Here is a 19,951-nt window from a genome sequence, read left to right as displayed (position 1 = left end):
CTAACTTTTTGATCAAGTAGTTTAAAAGAAACAATCATCCGCATCATTTACTGTCGTGATTGAAACTAATTAAATAGACGCTAAAATTAATGCAATTACGTACATAGACACTTCCTAAAGAGGTGCAATAATATGACAGAAAATTTAGAGTATAATAAAGAATGTACAATGAAGTTATACAAAATTTTATTTTAAAGCAATTACAATATTAATGCATTTAAAAATAATAATAATAATTACTGGACTAACGTTTAATTAATAAACGTTTTCGGCTTTACAAAGGCTTAAATGTCATATTTGCCAAATTACATAAAATTTATCAAAAAGCATAATATTAAACACAATTTAATTCTATTTTTAACAAAGCTTATATGAGGCATGCCTTCTTTCTCTGTATACACCCACGATACAAATATAATGAAATTTGTTTTCCATTGCTTCTTGATAATGAGCGGAAGGCGGCCTGATGGCCGAGCGGTCAAGGTTAGCAGCCTGCCGCCTGGGGGACCCGGGATCGAATCCGGACGGGTCGAAAAATCCCCAGGAATTTTTCGGGTGGTGGTGCATCCGGATATGTTGGTCCCCGTCCCTCACCACCCGGCTGCCCCATTGTGGGCCTGGCCGAACTTATAATGGGCCTGCTATAAGAGGCCCTCTTAGTGCCCACAGGGCGGAAAGAGTTACAAAAATAAAAAATGAAAAAAAAAAAATAACGAGCGGAATTACTCTATATCAGCGATTCTCAACCTTCTTAGCTCCGCGACCCCCAAATAGTAAATATAAATAAAATTAATATTTCGCGACCCCCACCCAAAGGAATAATAACAGTAAGCCTTACTATTACTAATTGAATTTTTACTGTAATTATAAATGTAAACAAATGCAACCATCACACTGATTTGTTTTCTTTACATGTGTACTTATTATAAGTAAAATGTTTATAATAAATGATTTCATTATTGTTTCGCGACCCCCTTCGGATCACGACCCCAGATTGAGAAACGCTGCTCTATATATTTTATAAAAACACGAAAATTGATTTGATCACGATCGGCAGATAAATTCGATATAATAATAAAAATAAATTTAAAATCTTTTTGTTTTGGTTGTATCAACTGCATTTATGATGGGTTTAATGTCTATGATTGGCAACACTGTAATGTTTATGTTGTAGAATATACACGTGGTTCAGCTCAAAGTGTAACGATTTTACAGTTTGTACTGTACGTTTAAAATGGAAAAGAAACGGTTTAAATCGAGTGGAAAAAGAAAAAATTACGAAGACTCGTACAGAAATTCAGATTATGAGATGAGGACGAAGAAAAAATTTAAACATAGAGAATATCAAGATAAAAGTGATGTTTCTGACAAACGTTTCAACTATAACAATGAAACATTTACGGATAAAAGAATTAACGAAGGAACTAGCAAAGAAGATTCTCAATATTTTGAAAAAGTTTTGGAAAAATTAAAGATTGGATTTGATGATGATGATGATAAAGGTCAATTTGCTTTTATTAATTGAAGATGATAACTTATGAATTAACCTTCTGTTTCCTGATATAGAAAGTTGTACAGTTTTTACAAAATTTGATAAATGTTACATTGTCAAATTTTGAATGTTTACATTGTTACATCTGAAACCATCAATATTATTCATTCATAATCCTACCCTATATAATTTTAATTCCACTTATTCTGTATGATTCATTGCCAAGAATGATATTCTCCAATACAAAACTTCTGATAGATGCAAGCTCTTTCTTTGTAGAATTTGCTTTCAGGTAATTTGTGCATATGTAAACATATACACAAAATATCTAAAAGTAACTTCTACTCTCTCTTTATGCATGGCTGTACTGATTCTTTAAAACTTATAAAGAGCTTGTCCTTATGACATAATCTAAGAAATTTAATATTTGAGACAATCATTTTTGACAATCTCTCATTCAGAAATGGCAGAATTTGCAGTTTGAGATCCAGTGTCACCTTTTGGATCTTTATTAAATGATAAAATTCAAAGTTGCCATTTTGTAATAAATTGCAAAACAAAAGAATGCCTGCTTTAGCATTTTCTTTTGTTTGAAAAGTGAATTCAATTCTAATAGTGTACATCAATATACATTTTAATTGTTGCAATTTATTACAAAATATCTACTTTAAAGAGGTAAGTGGCCATTTAATAGGGACTAAATGGCTGATGAAGAATCTTATCTGTTTAATGACAGTTAAGTTCAGAACTATATGTTTCATTTTCATTGAGATAACCAATATTTAGGTAAGTTATTATCCTGTTATGGTAACAGAATTGTCAGAACTTTGTGATGTCAAATTCATTGTACTAGCTTCAATGATTTCTTCAGGGCTACTACATCTGTACATCTGTATATATATTAAAAGCAAGATGTTCCATCCCCACTGAAACTGAAACCAGCACTTTACAAAGAAACAGTGTGACTTCACTTTTGACTCAGATTTGGAGTTGGAGTTGAGATATCTATTCTTTTGCTTCCCTAACAACTTGGCTGTGTTCAGTAATGCAGAATTCTTGCTAAGTCTAATTATTCTGCAACATTGAACTTGTTTCTAACTACTGCTCGACTCCTCCCATTGCTAGAATTCTAGCTAGTTCAGTCAGCTTCTTTTATCTACGCTAACTTCTACAAGTGACGTCATTGTTTTTGTCTCATCATACAATTTGCAAGATGGCTGCTTGTGTTGGACTAAATGTATTTTATTATAACAATCACAAAGTTATTCTCTCATTATAAATCATTAACTCATTCTAAAATGACTTTGAAATGTAAAATTATCATACGTCGGTATAACAGATTCCGAATACATTTTAACAGAAGATAATGGTCCATTTCGTTGACTACGATTGATAATTGCTTCATTAATTTCATCATGATCTGATGCAGTTTCCATTTGAATAATTATATTGGTTACTTTATCCTTTTGACCAGTTTGTTTGCCACAATTTTTGCAATCATAATTTTAACTTTGTCCACCATTTTGCCTAGTTGTCTAACTAACTGTAAGAATAATCGTTCAATGATGCTTGGAATATTCTTATCTCCACCTACTAAGCCTCTCAGAATTATAACTTAGGTGTTCTGCATTACTGAGAACGGTGCTGTTCTTTAAGTTTGATTTTTGAATAATAACTGTTGCTTATATACAGAATACAGATTTAGATTTAGTCTATATTAGTTTTAGTAATTTTTATCTGTATATATATTAAAAGCAAAATGTTCTATTTCCACCACACACAAATAACATAAATTTAAAAATTAATTTGATTTACGTTTTGAAAATTTCAAACAACTTTTAAATAGTTTTTAAAAACATTTCAATTAGTTTTGATTTTATTTTTAATTCAGTTTAGAGGCCAAAGTTTTAATTTTGTTATTATTTTTAAATTTAATTATTATTCTTAGTTTTAATTAATTTTAGGTATTGGGCTGCAATTTGAAAAAATTGTAGAGCTATAAATTCTCACTGTCATCTGTCCATCTGTCTTTCCTTAATTTCAAGAACAGAGTTAACTAAATGAAAGACAAAACCAGATATGGAAATCTTAGAGGCAGGAGGCCCAATTAACTATATGCAAACTTCTGACACAAACTGGAAGTCATGGTATTTTAATTCAAAATTTTTTCCCAAAAGTTGTTAGATAGATGATTGGCACAATTCAATTGTTAAAGGAAAAGTATGATGTACAGGGACAAGCCATTACTAATTTGAGGTGGAGAGCATAGATTTTAAATTAATTAAATTAAAAAATATGAGACTTCTATTCAAACTGAACAGTGCTAATTTCGCTATATTTCTTTCTTCACTAATGTTTTCAAACCTCAGGTTCTTCTTCAGGTGAACAGACAACGGACAAAAAATATGATTAAAAAATACAGCCTGGCATTGTGACATATCACAATAAATAATTGCTCATTTAGTATTAATTTATTTTTGGACCAAGATGGCGCAAATTGCGTTGGAGTATCTTTGGTGTGTTAAAAAGATAAATCTATTGATAACTTGGTGGTTGAACTGTTTGTGGATAGTAATTAGATTAAAGTTAATAATGGCAGGAGTAGAACAAAATCCAGGTCCGCTATCTCATTCACTGACAAAGCGAGGACGACCTCCATTGACTCGAAGTACAAGTGCCGTTAAGGTGTTTAAAGATGCATGTGTAGACAGAGCAATCAACCAACAACACTTAAGGAGATGGAAAAGATGAGGAAAATAGCTGAAATAGAAAGGGAGAAGGATGAAGAAACAAGGTTAGGAAATCTTTCCGAATCGGTGGAGATAGAAGACAGTTCCTCATACTCTACAGCAACTTTCAAAATTGATACAAGACTCTCACAACTCTATTACTAAACAAATATTGGACCTTAAATCTAAAATAAATTTAATTCACCAGGATATAAGAGAATTTAAAGCCAAGCTTGGAACATTAGAACATAACTTAAATCTATTGGAAACAAAAGTGCCAGACTTAGATAGAAAAATAGAAGCCCAGCAATACTTTGTAAATACCATTTTAAATATAACTAACCAATGTAATCTAATGTTATTTGGAATACCGATTACAGAAAAAACAAACATGAAAGAAAGTCTTACACAATTTTTCTGAGAGAATATTAAGATAACAGAATTCAACAAAGAGGAAATTCTGGACATACACATAATAAAAAAAGAAGATCCATCAATTTTAAAAGTTTCTCTGAGCAAGGTTCAGAGAAAAAATCAAATCCTTTCAAATTTTTATAAAAATAAAGAAGTATCCTTAGAAGAGCCATTTAAAAATATACGTATGTCATCCGACCTTACACAAGAATCTAGAAACTGAAGAGCAAAAATCCTCTCATACTATAAAGAAGTGAAGAAAAAAGGTGAACAGATATTACTTAGAAATGACTATATAATATATAAGAATAAGCAAATAACTTATAGTTTTATAAATAATTGTTTAGTTGATACTAAAACTTTTTTACATTTAACAATCAATTCTTCTAATAAAAATAACACTAAGATGTTGAGTAATCTAAATAGGGAGCCTGACAAAGTTAATATAGAGGAATTTAAAGATTCGGATATTAGAATTTTGTCTTGGAACATTCAAGGACTTATTTCTAAGTTTTCCGCTTGCTATTTTGATAAACTCCTAAAGAAGTATGATATTATAGGATTGGAGGAAACGTGGGTCAACAAACTAAATACAAATGAGGAACTTCTTCTCCATGTCTTTGAATATATACAAGTTCCAGCTCAAAAAAATCTAGGTGTAGGTCGACCAAAAGGAGGAATAATGTTAATAATGAAAAAATCTCTGGGTGAAATGATTTATAGCTTTTCAACAACTTACTTTATATTCTCATTAATTAAATTGGATTCTCTTAAATTTAATAATTACTCAGATAATATTTTGGCAATAATAGTAAGCTATTTTCCACCTTATCAAACGATACAAAATCTTTACCAAGAAATGGAAAAGGTTACAATGGATTGACTACATTTTACCTCTTTTTGGATAATTATGGATGATTTTAATGCAAGAATTGACAACTATAATGATTCCTATTATAAGGGTAATAATCAAACAATTTATAACTTAAGAAGTAGTGATGACACTGGCAGTAATACTAAAGGGAATCTATTATTAAATTTTGTTAAAAATTATGATTTATACATTCTTAGTGGATGTACAAAAGAAGACTATCCCGGTAGGCATACCTTCATGTCATCAAGAGGAGCATTGGTAATTGATTACATAATATGCTCTGAAGCCATACTAGACTATTGTGAAGAATTTAAAGTATAGACCACGACTTATCTGACCATTTCCCTGTCCACTTGATTATTAGAAATGAATCAAACAAATCAAAATATGAGAAGGCAAGAATTAAAGAGAAAGTGCAGGTTGCAAGAGACAGATTCAAATTAAGAAAGTTTGAAACTGAAATAGGAGGAAGAATTAAGTCAATTGAAAAAATTGAGACTAAGGAACTATATGATACTTTAATAAAAATTTTTAATGATTATAAGATAGAACCAAATTTTTCTGGCTGACTGTGAAAAAATACTGATTGAGGAAAGTTAACGAAAAACAAGACCCTATTGGATTTGATAAATGGATCAATTTTTTTGGAAAAAGACAGTTAACTAACATAAATATTCACCCAGATCTAGAACAGACAGGTTTGAACAGAGAGGAGAGGATAATAAACATGCCAATTCAGGCCTCAGAAATGATAAAAACTATTAACAAATTAAAAGAAACCACAGCCACAGGTCCTGATTCAATTCCCACTTGTTTATTAAAAAGACTACCACCTGAAGCAATCGACTTAATAGCGCTTAGCTTTAATCACATGTACGAAAATAATATATACCCAGATTCGTGGCGTTCAGCATACTTCAGAATGATATATAAAAAAAGGAGACTGCTCAGACCCAAGCAACTACAGACCCATTGCAATACTATCATCTTTAAGGAAGGTTTTTACAGCTATCCTCACAAAAAGATTTAATCGATGGCTAGAAGAATCGCAGTTGACATCCGATATTCAATTTGCCTTCTCTAAAAATGGTGGTACAGAAATAGCCATTTTTATATTGATTTCAATTATTCAAATACAGTTATCTAGGAAAAGGCATAAAGTTTATGCAGCTTTTTTAGATCTGGAGAATGCTTTTGACTCAGTTTCAATAGAATTAATGTGTAAAAAACTAAAAAAATATGGAGCAGATATCTTTTTCATAAATGCTATAAAATTTTTATTTGGTCACTATTATGTTACTATTAAATCTGGCAAAACTGTCTTCTCCCTTTGATATTTTTGGGAGTCTTTTACAAGGTGATCCATTATCACCATTTTTGTTTAACTTTTTCATAGTTGATATAAACAAACAATTTTATAAAGCAGAGGACGGAATAAGGATTGGAAATTGTATAATTCACTCAATACAATATGCAGACGATATTGTTTTAACGGTCGAAAACGTTTGTTTTCAATTAACTATTACTGGTTTTTAAAAGGTTATTGAGTGTGAATTATGTGAATTATAGATATTGTTTTACTTTCGAATACAAAAATTGGTCTTCAGAGAAAAATTAATTTAATGCAGAAGTACTTTACACAACTTGGACTGAAAATTAACTCAAGCAAAACCTATATTCAGATTTTCAGAAGAGGAGGAAGACTGGCAAAACAAGACCATAATTTTTACCTTTTAAAATGAGAAATTGAAGCTAACAGAGAATTCTTCTTACTTGGGACTTAACATAACTTCAACACTATCCTTCAAAGCCCACGTTAAAAATATACGGAATAAAGCTAATAAACTAATCAATAACCTTATATATCTATTGGTCAAAATAAAAACTAATTCAATTCAAAAACAAATGCAACTTTTTTCGGCAATAGTGATGAACTCAATATGTTATGCTTTTCCAATATGGGGAATTGATTGGATAACTCGTTTTGAAATAATACAATTACAATATATAAGGAAAATATATGGGTTAGACAGCAGTTCCTGGATATGCCATACGTCACGACACAAACCGACTACAATTGGAGCCCTATTTGGTATTAAGAATACAAAAATTTTATAAAAGACTGATTACTAGTGAAAACCCTTGGATTAGTACCATATTAAATAATTTGAAAAGTCTAACAGAAACAAAGTAAAATTATGTCAACAATTGGTTCACTAAATTTAGTCAAATGCTGGCTAAATATGGAATTTCTCCCATTTTATTTGGAAACACAGAAGAAGACTGGCAATTTGGTAACTCTACATTAATAGAAAATTTGTTTAACAACTCTATCCATCAAGAAATAGTTAAATTACAGAGTTCAAAATTTCATTCCTGGTATATGGAGAACTTAAATTTTCCTCCTTCAAACAAATATATTAATTTTCACCTACCGTTTATGATAAAAAAATTTTATATGCAGCTCCGACTAAACAGTTTTTATATATTAGTGGATCAGAATTATATAAAGATCAGAAACAAAACATGCAAATTACATCAAGAGCAAATTTTGACCTTCCATATAATATGTTCATGCAGAGGCTGTACAGAGATTAGGGAAAAATATGGTATTTCCACTCTATCCGAGAGTAAATCAATTAACGAATTCTATAAAAAGTTGTTTCAAATGAGCCCAACTATAATAAGATTGTACAATTTTTTCATTAAATATGTTAAAACTGTCCGAGAAGGCCAGCAACAAATCTGGTAACGAGATATAAACAAAATTATTTTTTTGTAATTTAAGATATATACTATTATTAATGTAAAATTATCAAATGTTTAAATTATGTTCCCCCTTGTAACGGGATCATCCCATATTACGAAAATAAATATTATTATTATTATTATTACTATTATTATGTTGGGTTAAGTGAGATATACTCGGTTAACACCGGTGGCTGTGTACTATGCCGAACCAAAGTCAAGGCATAGTAACCAAAACAGAAATTAAAGAAGTGTATCAGTGTGTGTGTCTGTATTCAGGAATTTTCTCACAATATGACATGTATTCAATATAGTGGCCTTCTGTAGTGTGATGTATGTGTTTCTATTCAATTGTAATGTGCCCAGGCTTTTGTGTAGTGTGTGTAGTATGACACCTGTAGAGGAGAGAACAACAGGTACTGTACAATAAGCACCCTATCCATCCTCCACAGATGCCTTATTTCCTGGGCGAGTTCTGTGTACTTGCTAATTTTTTCAGTGCATGCGTTTTGTATATGTGAGTGTTTGGAATAGATATGTCTATAATGTATGTGATTTTATTGTGTTTGTCAATGAGTGTGATGTCTGGTCTGTTGTGGTAAATTGTTTTATCTGTGATTATGGCTCTGTCGTAGTACATTTTGTGCGTGTTGTTTTCCAATACTGTCTGTGGAATGTATTTGTAGTATGGTTCGTGGATGTCTACTAATTTGTGTTTCTTTGCAAGCTCTTGGTGTATTATATTTGCTACTTGATTATGTCTGTGTAAATAATCTGTCTATGCCAAGAGCTTGCAACCAGAGGTGATGTGTTGTATAGTTTCTGGCATGATGTGGCATTTTCTGCATGTGTCATTTGTGTGTTGCATCTTTGAGTATGTGTTTTCTGTAGTTTTTAGTATTTATGACCTGATCCTGTATGGCGATCATGAATCCTTCCGTCTCCCCAAAGAGGAATCCTCGAGCTAACCAGCTGTTTGACGCAGTTTTGTCAACAAAATCCTGGGCCAGATCATAAGGATGCCTGCCATGGAGTGCCTTTTGAGCCCACAATTGCTTAATGGTGTCTAGGCTTTTTATATGTTGTGTTGTGTCCATATGATGTGAGTGTAAGTTTAATGGTGTGTTATTTGAGTCTGCTAGAGTTACTGCTTTATGTAATTGTGATGTTTCTTGTTTAATGTAGAAAAACTCGCAGTGACTGAATTTGTTTGTAGTGAAGGTTAACTATGTCAATCAGGCCACGTCCGCCATCTTTACGTGGAAGGGTTAATCTTTCTGTGGCAGATTTAGGATGATGTTGTTTATTCTTAGTAAGTGTAGGTCTTGTTTTCCTTTGGAGTTGCTCAAGATCTGTGTGAGTCCAATGTATAACTCCAAAAGAATATGTGAGTACTGGGATGACATATGTGTTTATTGCTTTAACTGTGTGTTTTGCATTTAACTGTGTTCTGAGAATAGCATTTAACCTACTTTGGTATTCTTTAATTAATCTTTGCTTTATTTGTGTATGTTCTGTTAGTTTGGCCTGTTGGAATCCTAAATACTTGTAGAACTCGCCTTCTTCCATGGATTCAATAACGTCTCCATTTCCAAGTGCAAAATCTTCTTTCTTCAGGATTCCTTTTTATATGTAAAGTGTTTTGCATTTATCTAGGCCAAATTCCATTTGTATGTCCTTGGTGTATGAATGTGTGATTTGTAGGAGTTGATGAAGTTGTTTTTGTGTGGATGCATAAAGTTTTATGTCATCCATGTACATGAGATGTGACAGTGTATACTGTGTTGTTTTTTCATGCCTGATATTGTAGCCATATTGTGTGTTGTTTAACATGTTGGATAATGGGTTCAAGGCTAGGCAGAACCAGAGAGGACTCAAGGAATCTCCTTGAAAAATTCCTCGCCTAATAAAGATTTGGTTTGTTTGTATGGAAGTGTTATGAACCCTGAGATGTAGTGTTGTTCTCCAGTGCTGCATAGTGTTTTGGAAGAATGTAATGAGTGATGGATGTATTTTGTACATGTGTAGGATATGTAGCAGCCAACTGTGTGGAACACTGTCGAATGCTTTTCTGTAGTCTATATATGCCATGTGTATGTTTCTGTGTTGTTTGTGTGCTTGCCGTAGAATGACTGAATCTATGAGTAACTGTTCTTTGCATCCCCTGTGATTTCTATGGCAACCTTTTTGTTGTTCTGTAAGAATGTCGTGTTCTTCAACATGTTTGTATATTTTGTTTGCGATACAGGATGTCAATAATTTGTAGAGTGTTGGAAGACATGTAATTGGTCTGTATTGTATGGGGTCTGTGGTATTGTTGTTTTTAGGTTTCATGTAGATGCCCTGAGTAAGAAAATTTGGCATGTCTTGTGGATTGATGATGATGTGTGTTAGGTGTTTAGCTAGTTCCTGGTGCAGTGATGTAAACTTTTTGTACCAGAAATTGTGAATGTTGTCTACACCAGGTGTCTTCCAGTTGTGTGCTCTGTTAACAGTGTATTGGAAATCATGTATGTTTATTTCAGCACAGGGCATAGTTGGTATGTTGTGCAAGTTTCTGTTCTCCTCCTCGATCCAGCCTGCATCAGCATTGTGCGTGACAGCACTGGACCAAAGAGAAGACCAATATGTTGTGAGTTCTTCTCTGTTGGTGTGCCACTGTGCTGTGTATCAGTGTTTGCTTTGTTATTAATTTGTCTGTAAAAGAGTTTTTCATTGTTTGTAAATAATTTATTTTGTTGTTTTCGTAGTGTACATGTTTTGTATCGTTTGAGTCTACGTGCTTTGGCAGCAAGTTTTTGTTTTAGTGTATCAATGTATTCTGTAATGCGTGTGTTGTGACGTTCATGTTTTGTGTGTGTTTTTATTTTCTTGAAAATGTTTTTGAGCTGTTTCCTTAATTTGGGTGTTATGTTGTTTTTAGTGTATTGTGTCAGCCTGCCTAATTGCTGTCTAATGTCATTTATTTGTGTTTCTATTCTTCTCTGCCAGGCAGGCTTGTGATAGAATTGTGTTTTCTGTGTATTTGTCTGTGATTGTACTTTCAGTCCATGGTGTGTCACTACTGTGACTGCCCCAGCATAAACTAATGTATGAATGCCTGCGAGTGTAGAAATTGAATGAATGTAGTGTGGTAGTAAGTGAGTGTTTACGTAATTTAGTGTTTTTCCTACTTCCTTTGACGTGTTGATTTTTGGTATTCGTGTGTGTGATCTGTACCTGTATATTTAGTGAGTGTTTCCTGAAATGTAAGTGAGAGTGTATTAACTGAATCCATGTCTATGTTATCAGTGATGGAAGAGGAAGAGTCTGTAGTATCATTAGTGGTAATTGTTGTATGCGTGTTATTATCAATGCTTGTTGCTGGATTATCCTGACAGGTTACATGATCTTCATTAATGTTAGATGTTTCTGTCTGTTGATGTATTTGATCAGCAACCTGTTGTTTGATAAGTTCAAGTGTTGTTTGTGGAATAAGGTTGTTGTGTATAATTGTTCTTTTTTGATCAACAACCCTTTGTTCGGTGACAGTGAGATGAGGATACTGTTGTGTGAATCTATGGTGTAGTTGTTGTCTGTATGCTGTCATGTTTGTTTCGAGTTTTGTGATGGTGTAGTAAGTACGGATGATAAACTCGTTTATTTCTACTGTCCATTTCATCCGTTGGCATGGTTTTCCAGCCTTTGTGGTCTGTGGATGCATTGCCACAGAAACACCAAGGCTGGGTTGGTTCCTCACATCTGTTGAGGGCATTGCAGTAGCCATGCTTGGGCCAGTGCTGCTTTCGCCACCAGTAACCAAGGGAGACTGTGGCCTATTTTTCGAACGTGAGCCTCTGCCTAACCCACGAACGCGGACCTTGTTAACCCGGGCAACGTCCGAGCCGGTATCACACTTTGATCTGGTTATTACCATAATAAATATCTCCACAGAATGTGGGTGTAGTCACTCTTAGCTTCATTTTTCCCCATAGACCTTACTGGCATGGGTGTCCCTACCAGGAGCTTGTGCTCCAGCCTGCATTGCCCTATGGATCAGTAAAATTACTGGGCTCCCACCACGACCAGGTGGTGACCACGGGAGAGTTATTATTATTATTATTAATTTACTTTATTTTATAATTATTTTTAATAGTTATTAATTTATTATTTATTTAATTTTTGCCATGTTTTGAATCCTTAATGTTTTTAATTAATTGCAGCTTTTTTTTTTCTTTTTCAACTTAACTATTGAAATTGTTTCAGTGTTGTTTCACACAAAAGATAATCAAATTTAAATTTATTTTGAATTCTTATTAAATATATTAATTTTTGTTTTATAAATTTGCCTGCTTTTTAAAAAATTTTTAAAATTTTAGTTATAAATGAATGAATATTAATTAAACTATTGGGCTACCTAGTCTATCATAAAAGAAGATAAAGTAGCTGGCAACTTCGCATATAATATGCTTATCCTATCATTCTTTAATTAATCAATGGTGCCATCTCAAAATCTCCTTTTTTAATTTTTATGTATTGTACAGTATAGTACATGTTTATTATGTTCTAAAGTAATTTCTGATAATGTAAGACTGTGGTTAATGCATTCTAAGTATAATATCTTAAATTTAAAAAATTGTTTACAGATAGATGAATTAACAGACAATTGTCATATTATTTAATTACATTTTATGTATTTTTACAGAATTATTTATAGAAAATGTTTTAAAAGAAATTGAAAACAAAGCAGTTGAATTATCTTGTGGTAGAACGACTAGTTATTTGTTACAGTCAATGTTGGATATGTGTAACAATGCTAATTTATTTATAAAATTCATGAATGCAATTTCTTTGGACTTAAGACAGCTGTGTACTAATCAGTCTGGCAGCCATATCGTTGAATCTTTACTTAAATTAGGAGTAAAACTTTTACAGGTAGGAAAATAATAATTTCTATAAATAAGCATTAGATCGAGAAAGATCCAGCAAGAAACTACAAAACTACATATAAGCAAACTATTTCATCCGGGTTGAACAGTCGTCATTAGGATGAAAACATTTGCTTCTACATATAGTGTTTATTTACATATACCTAGTTTGAGTAGTTGAATAAATTTTTATATGATTTATCATATTTTATATGTCTATAATCTTTTTTTGTTGTAGATATAAATAGACAGACAAAATATTAAAATTTAGAAATTTAATTACTACTAAATATAAAGCTTTTTATTTATTTATTTATTTATCATTAGTAATTACTTTAATATTTGTGCATACTTTTGAAAAAATAAAGTAATAACAACAAAAAATACTCATAGAAAAATTAGAAACAAATTTACCAATCACACTACATCTCACTCATTTGTTTTTCAAATGTAAATTTAAAAATAGTGGTTATAGTTCTACCATTAGAATTCAATTCTTTTCTTTAATTTGTATTTTAATATGTTTTTAACCTGAGGAAGACCTCTGAATGGGGTCGAAAATGTTTGTTTTGATTAATTAAAGTAGTGCTGGATATGTGTGTAAGATGTAGTGTGATTGATAATAACAACAATTGATATTCATTTATTGTATATTATAAAATATTTTTATTTATAGGATGAAACTAAACCATATTATAGTGATGTTCTATCATCACTAGTAAAATTTGGAAAGTATTGTTTGAACAATACTGACTATTTTCTGTGTGAAGTTCATGCCGCACACATTCTGCGTTCCTTTGTTGAAACTTTGGGAGGAATTAAAGTAGGAGAAAATATTTGTAAAAGCAGAAAATCCAGAAAATTGAAGAAAAAATTACAAAGTGACAATAAAAGTAAAGTATATGTTATGCACTCTGTTATATTTTTGTGTTATTTTAATTTTTAATTTTTTCTACTCTGTGAATACCAAGAAAGCCTTTTTACTAGGTCCATTGTAGGTTTGGCCAAGCTTTCTTGGTGGGAAATCCTCATAAAGGTAGTCTGATGCCTTAACTGCCTTGATCATCTGGCCAGCTCTCTGTTATGATTTAAACTATGTGAATAATATGAAGAATACACACAAAATAAGCTCTCAGTTTTTGTTATTGACAGACAAATACACAAGAAAGTGAAATTCTGAGATAACAATTACCATATAGACATAGAAGCTTAATAGAAATATTTGTATATTATTTATATGATTTTTCTTAAAAGTAATAGATTAAAATTAGTCAATGTTTATTTTAAACTTTATTTTAGGTGTTGACACTCATAAAGAAAATACAACTGAAGTTATTCTTGCAAAAATTCCAGATGAATTTGCATTACTATTGGAAGAATTTTATAATAAGATGAGTAATAGAGAAAATTTAGTTGGTAAGTTTGTAAAATGTTTTTGTATGAACGATTTTTTTCCTCTATTCTGTTTATACTTGTATAATTTAATGTTTTCATGTTTTTGGTATTTCCATAATAGATGATATTATGAGTTATTTTAAAGTACAGTGCAATTGTAAAGTCTGCAATTGTATTGTGGCTCAGTGAAGTGGTGATGTCATAACTTTAACTCTTTTGACAAACAGTCTGCCTGTGATGTTATTACTTTGTTCCTGGAAGCTCCTCCTAATTTTTCCTCCCAGTGAAGAGGAACTTTATGATAGCACTGTAGAATACTTGGACTAATTGTCTATCAGTCTTCATTTTCTGATTTGAATTTAATTTAAATCAACAAACATTTACCATTTATCAAAATTAGTTAATCATCAAGAAATATATTTTATCTTTAATTTTTATTTTTTTATTTTATTTTTTCGAAGATTGCTGCATGGATAGCAAAATAGCAAGCATTATACAAACTTTACTTGTTGCTCTTCACAAAAGAATTCCAGAACTGTGCCAAAAATTTATCAAGACATTAATGAAACAAATGTGTATGAAAGATTCTGAAGAGTAGATATTTATTTATAGATTTTTTTAAGTTAGATCTCATTAACTTTTTGCTAAGATTCTTTGTTTTATAAGAAAATTCTTTTCAGGAATCTTCCGTCGGCATTTATGCACCAAAGCAGTAGTTGCATAGTAGAAAAACTTCTAGAATTATCCAATGAAAAGAATCAGCACTGGTTATGGAAACACATCTTTCGGAATTCGATAAAATTATTAGTTGTAGATCGGATTGCAAATTTTATTGCGCAGAGATTTTTTAAAGTTGTTCAAAGCAAAGAACAGGTAAAAATTTTATTTATTTGATATTTTATAATCAAATGAAATGTTGTCATGTGTAATAAATGTTCTTACTAGATTTTATCTTTTGAAAGTCTACTGATTAAAGGTTCATGTTGATTTATTTTCTTTCTAGATTGGTTAGTGTTTATAATATTTCTTGTTATTTGAAGAATTTCACATTTAAAGGATTTTCCAATGTGATTTATACTTTGCAATTTTCAGTTTTCATAAATAGCTCATATAAGACTATTGTTTCTTGTATCTTATATTTTTTGATTCCATTGTGGATCAGGTCCATCAGTAATTGACTAAAATTAGGGTAATCTGTAGTATCATTGTAATCTGGTGCTTTATACAAAAAATCTGATTCAATTGAATGTTTCTTAACAAAGTTTTTACTCAATAGTGTCTATTTATATTTATCCATTAATTATACTTAGTGTAGGTGCCCATAAAGGTTCGTATACACACACAGTGGAACCCCATTTATCTGACTCAAATAGGACTGGGCATGATCCGGATGACTGAAAATCTGGATAATGCAGAAAATTTGTTAACAACATAAATAAGACAGAAATTGAAATAAAATGCATATAAACTAACTTCTACTTTATCATAACAATCACTTCCTTTTAGACTTCATTTTCATGGTATTTACTTTACAAAAGATTGGAGTTTACTGAAATGTGAAGCAATAGTAGCTGTGGGTGTTGAGTGAGTAATAACTTGTGAGGTTACAAATGATAAACTTACTAACACATTTACTGCTGTGAGAAAACACATTAACTTAATATCTTGTTGAATCTTTTGTAAACTCAAAGAATACTTCTACAGAATTCATAACAATGAACATCAAACAAATTCATAGAAAACAAGTTATTCTTGCAAGCTGCAACATTACACTTGGGCAAGAATATAGTTAGGAGTTTTGATTTTGTCACATTTATAGGTTTTCCATACGTCACTCCCTGTCTCAGAAGTATGAAAGATAATGTTTTATAATCCATATAAAGCTGGATTAATGGGATCTAGATAAACAGGGTTGCACTATATATATTAAGTGAATTGGGAATGTATACTATGTGTAAGGACTGAGAGACAAATGGGCCACATTTGTCTCCAAAAGTTGTAAAAATATACAAATAAATCATAAATTAGTGAAAAATTGGTTATCACTTTTTTATATATATAAAAGATTCAATTTTAAAAGTTAAATAGTCTCATTAAAAGTTCTGATAGAGGAGGCAAAATATAATCATGGGTTTGCTTAATTATTTAATATATGATGTTCTTGATTATCAATGCTTGTATTATCCACTTTGTAGATTATTCAGGCAGTGTTGAAATTTGGTAGTAATAAATACATTTGTCATGCATAATTATGTCTATTGTTTGTGGACCATGTAGATATTTGCATATTACTACTGTTTGTAAATTGCACTTTTATTATATCATGAAAATCATTAACAAAAAATACTCCATAACTAATTTGTTTCTCAATAAACTATATAGTATAGTATTCAAAAATTTTTTAAAATTATTACATTAAACAGCTAAATATTAAATAAACAACAAATTACTAATACATTATATAAGCGAACAAATGTAAAAATAAAATACTATATTGAAAATACAATAAACTAGTTAAAGCATAACTGCCATATCCTTTTATGGGTTTTTAACCCCCATTTCTTTTTCTATTACGTATTTCCAGGCCGTTGGGAGAGCATTAGTATAGTCTGTGCTTAGTTGTGATAATCCATCTTCTCGTTAGCACAGATAAGCATTCAAAATACAGTATACTCTCAGTTATTTTTATTGAAATGGTTTTTGAACAATTTCATTTTTTTGATCATTTTTGGATAATATAAATTCGTAAAAGTGATTAAATTCAGAATGAAGATCTTACTTTAGTCTGCTTAATAGACTTTTTTATATTTTTATTCATAAAGTAATTTATAATCTAGATAGAAGATAATCATTTATTGTTTTTAAAAGTTGTACAATTGATATTTGCTAAATATTTTTTATTTTGGTAACCATAAAAAAGGGGTTTATAGATGAATAAACGAAGTTATGTCCTCCTAATCGGACATTCACCAGAGGTCAAGAACCACTCAGAAAAGTTTTAATTCAGATATTTTAATAAAAGATCTGTGAATTATTTATCAATAAACCACTTTTTATTAGTTACCAAAATAAGTGATTATATCTGGCAAATATTTAGTAAATGTTTTTAATATATTTACTAATTTGGAACATACATAAACTCTTAAATAGCTTCAAGTAATGCTGGATGACGTGTTCCCATTATTTAAAGTTATCCTAAAAAAAGGTTTTCCTGGTATCATTGTCAGTATTGCCGAAGCATGTGTAAGACTTGGTACCTATCAACCCCAATTTATGCAGGTAAGTTGTAATGGTTCTTCAGAAACAAAATTATTATAGATTTCATATAATTACATCAAACAAACTTAAGATTTATAGTTATATAATGCGGTGCATCAGTATGTAATTAATGGATTATAAATTAAACATATCCTTTTTTTATCAACACAGGTTATAATGAAAACATTTAAGTGTGATGAACCAGAAGAACGACAGATTTATTTGGCACCCATGCTTATGATGGTGGTAAATTACAAGATTTTCAGTAGAAATAATGATGAAGGAAAGAATTTGCTTTTTCAGGAAATATCTTATCACGGTTCCTTAATTATTCAACACATTTTACATTTTTATAAACCATACAAAGTAAGCTTCTATTTCAATTAGTCAAGACAAATAGAAAGATTTTGTTAATTCTTGGTTATTACTTGTCAGATCGTAAACAGTATGTTGGCAATGAAAGATAACTTGAAAGAAGTTGCTTGCGATCCAAAAGGAAGCCGTATTTTTGATGCATTTCTTTCTAGTCAATATGTGGGAGAAAAGAACAGAGAGAAACTGCTTCAAATATTTCAGGTATTCTTAAAAATATGTTTGTACATTCTTGATTTGCAAAGGTTTGATAATCAAAACAGATATCTAAAGCAAAAGATCTCAATTAATTAGTAAGATTTTGATAAAATCTTTTTCAATTTGAGTTTCTCTCTTAGTTTTATGACAAAAATACAGGGTGCACACAAATTATTGGACGATTTCATAAGATTATATTATCAATAATATTGAACAGAAATACATGATATTACCACCACTTGAAAGAGGATATTTGCAATTTTGTATTGGCCTTAAATGCATTGTGTGTGCACCCCATGTGTAGCACAGATGCCCAGACAGTACCCTCAGGGTGCAACTATGCAGATGCGGGTGAGCAAGAATAGGTGATGACATTTCACGCTCTTGTTTATTACAACCACACAGACGAGAGTGAGAAACAGAGAGCATGAAACGTCATCACCTCTTATCACTTGCTCGCGTCTGCAAAGCCGCACTCTCATTCTTGCCAAATGTTGAACCAGTGAGTGTACATTTAGGTAATCCCCAACATCCAGGAGACATCTGCCATGCCACACTTGGAGCACGCAGCAAATGCATTCAAGGTCAGTACAAAATTGCAAATATCTCGTACAAATGGTGATATATTTTCACTAATATTGAACAGAAATACATAATCTTATGAAATTGTCCAATAATTTGTGCATACCCTGTGAGAGAAATTTATTTGTTTGTTTAAATGTACAAACAAATAGTAGTAGTTACAAATGTATCAGTTTTCCAAGTTAAAATTAAGTTAGATCTGCAGCTATAACAATTTTCATAAACATTAATTTCATGCTCAGCACACTATTAAATACAGATGTGTTCTTGGAAGGATTTTTACACTTTCTGCTCACTATTAAATTTTTTAACAGTAGTGAACAGAAAGTGTAAAAATAATCTAATAGTTTTTTAACTTAAATATAAATAAGAATCCAAACTGACATTTGCAAACTTAATAGTTGGCAGTTACATATAAATTTATTCAAAAATGCAAGATATTTATAAACCTAATAGAGAGGCTTTAATTTATATAATAATTTAATGTTATATTTATGATAATATAATAATTTGATGTTATCAAAAATTTTAACCATTTTTCATAGCCACATTTGGCAGAACTGGCCTGTAACAAGCATGGCAGCAGGACGATAGATGCTCTCTGGGAAGTTGCTTCGTTGAAACAGAGGACGACGATTGCCCAGAAGTTGACAGAAATTGAAGAGACGCTCAACGGGTCATCCTATGGTTTTCATTTGAGTAAGAAATGTGCCTTGTTACATTTTAAGAATAGAAATGCTGAATGGAAACAAATTCAAGAAGAAGAAATTAAAAAACGTAAATTATTTAAAGATTTTTTAAACTGAAATTTATGCAGAGATTATTAAATATTGTAACAAGCTGTACAATATATTCAAAATAATGTATAATATAAAGGCTTATTATATTTTATGAATAAAAGTAATTTGTTTTTAAAAACAATAATTATTGTATTATTCCTGCAAAATTACTACTATAGTAAACTGAAGATTGGAACCAAGCA

The 19,951-nt window shown here is 30.9% G+C and overlaps 1 protein-coding gene across 1 annotated transcript; it reads left to right on the top strand.

The window, feature by feature from the left end:
• Positions 1–1,208: 1,208 nt before the first annotated feature.
• On the top strand, positions 1,209–19,893 carry LOC136974657 (nucleolar protein 9). The gene is made up of 10 exons (XM_067269591.1): positions 1,209–1,502; positions 12,942–13,171; positions 13,841–14,057; positions 14,464–14,580; positions 15,021–15,153; positions 15,240–15,432; positions 17,710–17,838; positions 17,989–18,183; positions 18,253–18,393; positions 19,515–19,893. Exons 1-10 carry the CDS (start codon positions 1,235–1,237, stop codon positions 19,773–19,775), a joined length of 1,884 nt encoding a protein of 627 aa, XP_067125692.1. The 5' UTR covers positions 1,209–1,234; the 3' UTR covers positions 19,776–19,893.
• The last annotated feature ends 58 nt before the right edge of the window (positions 19,894–19,951 follow it).

The sequence above is a fragment of the Centruroides vittatus genome, unplaced genomic scaffold, assembly GCF_030686945.1.
Source record: "Centruroides vittatus isolate TY-2023 unplaced genomic scaffold, ASM3068694v2 contig_352, whole genome shotgun sequence".
In the NCBI taxonomy this organism is placed as follows: Eukaryota; Metazoa; Arthropoda; class Arachnida; order Scorpiones; family Buthidae; genus Centruroides; species Centruroides vittatus.
The sequence above is the reverse complement of the archived record's forward strand: the minus strand, read 5'-3'. Positions and strand labels throughout refer to the sequence as shown.

Coding starts and splice junctions, on each gene's coding strand:
- LOC136974657 (XM_067269591.1), top strand. CDS start 1,235: ATGGAAAAGAAACGGTTTAAATCGAGTGGAAAAAGAAAAAATTACGAA. Junction 1,503..12,941: donor TGATGATGATGATGATAAAG/GTCAATTTGCTT, acceptor GTATTTTTACAG/AATTATTTATAGAAAATGTT. Junction 14,058..14,463: donor ATTACAAAGTGACAATAAAA/GTAAAGTATATG, acceptor ACTTTATTTTAG/GTGTTGACACTCATAAAGAA.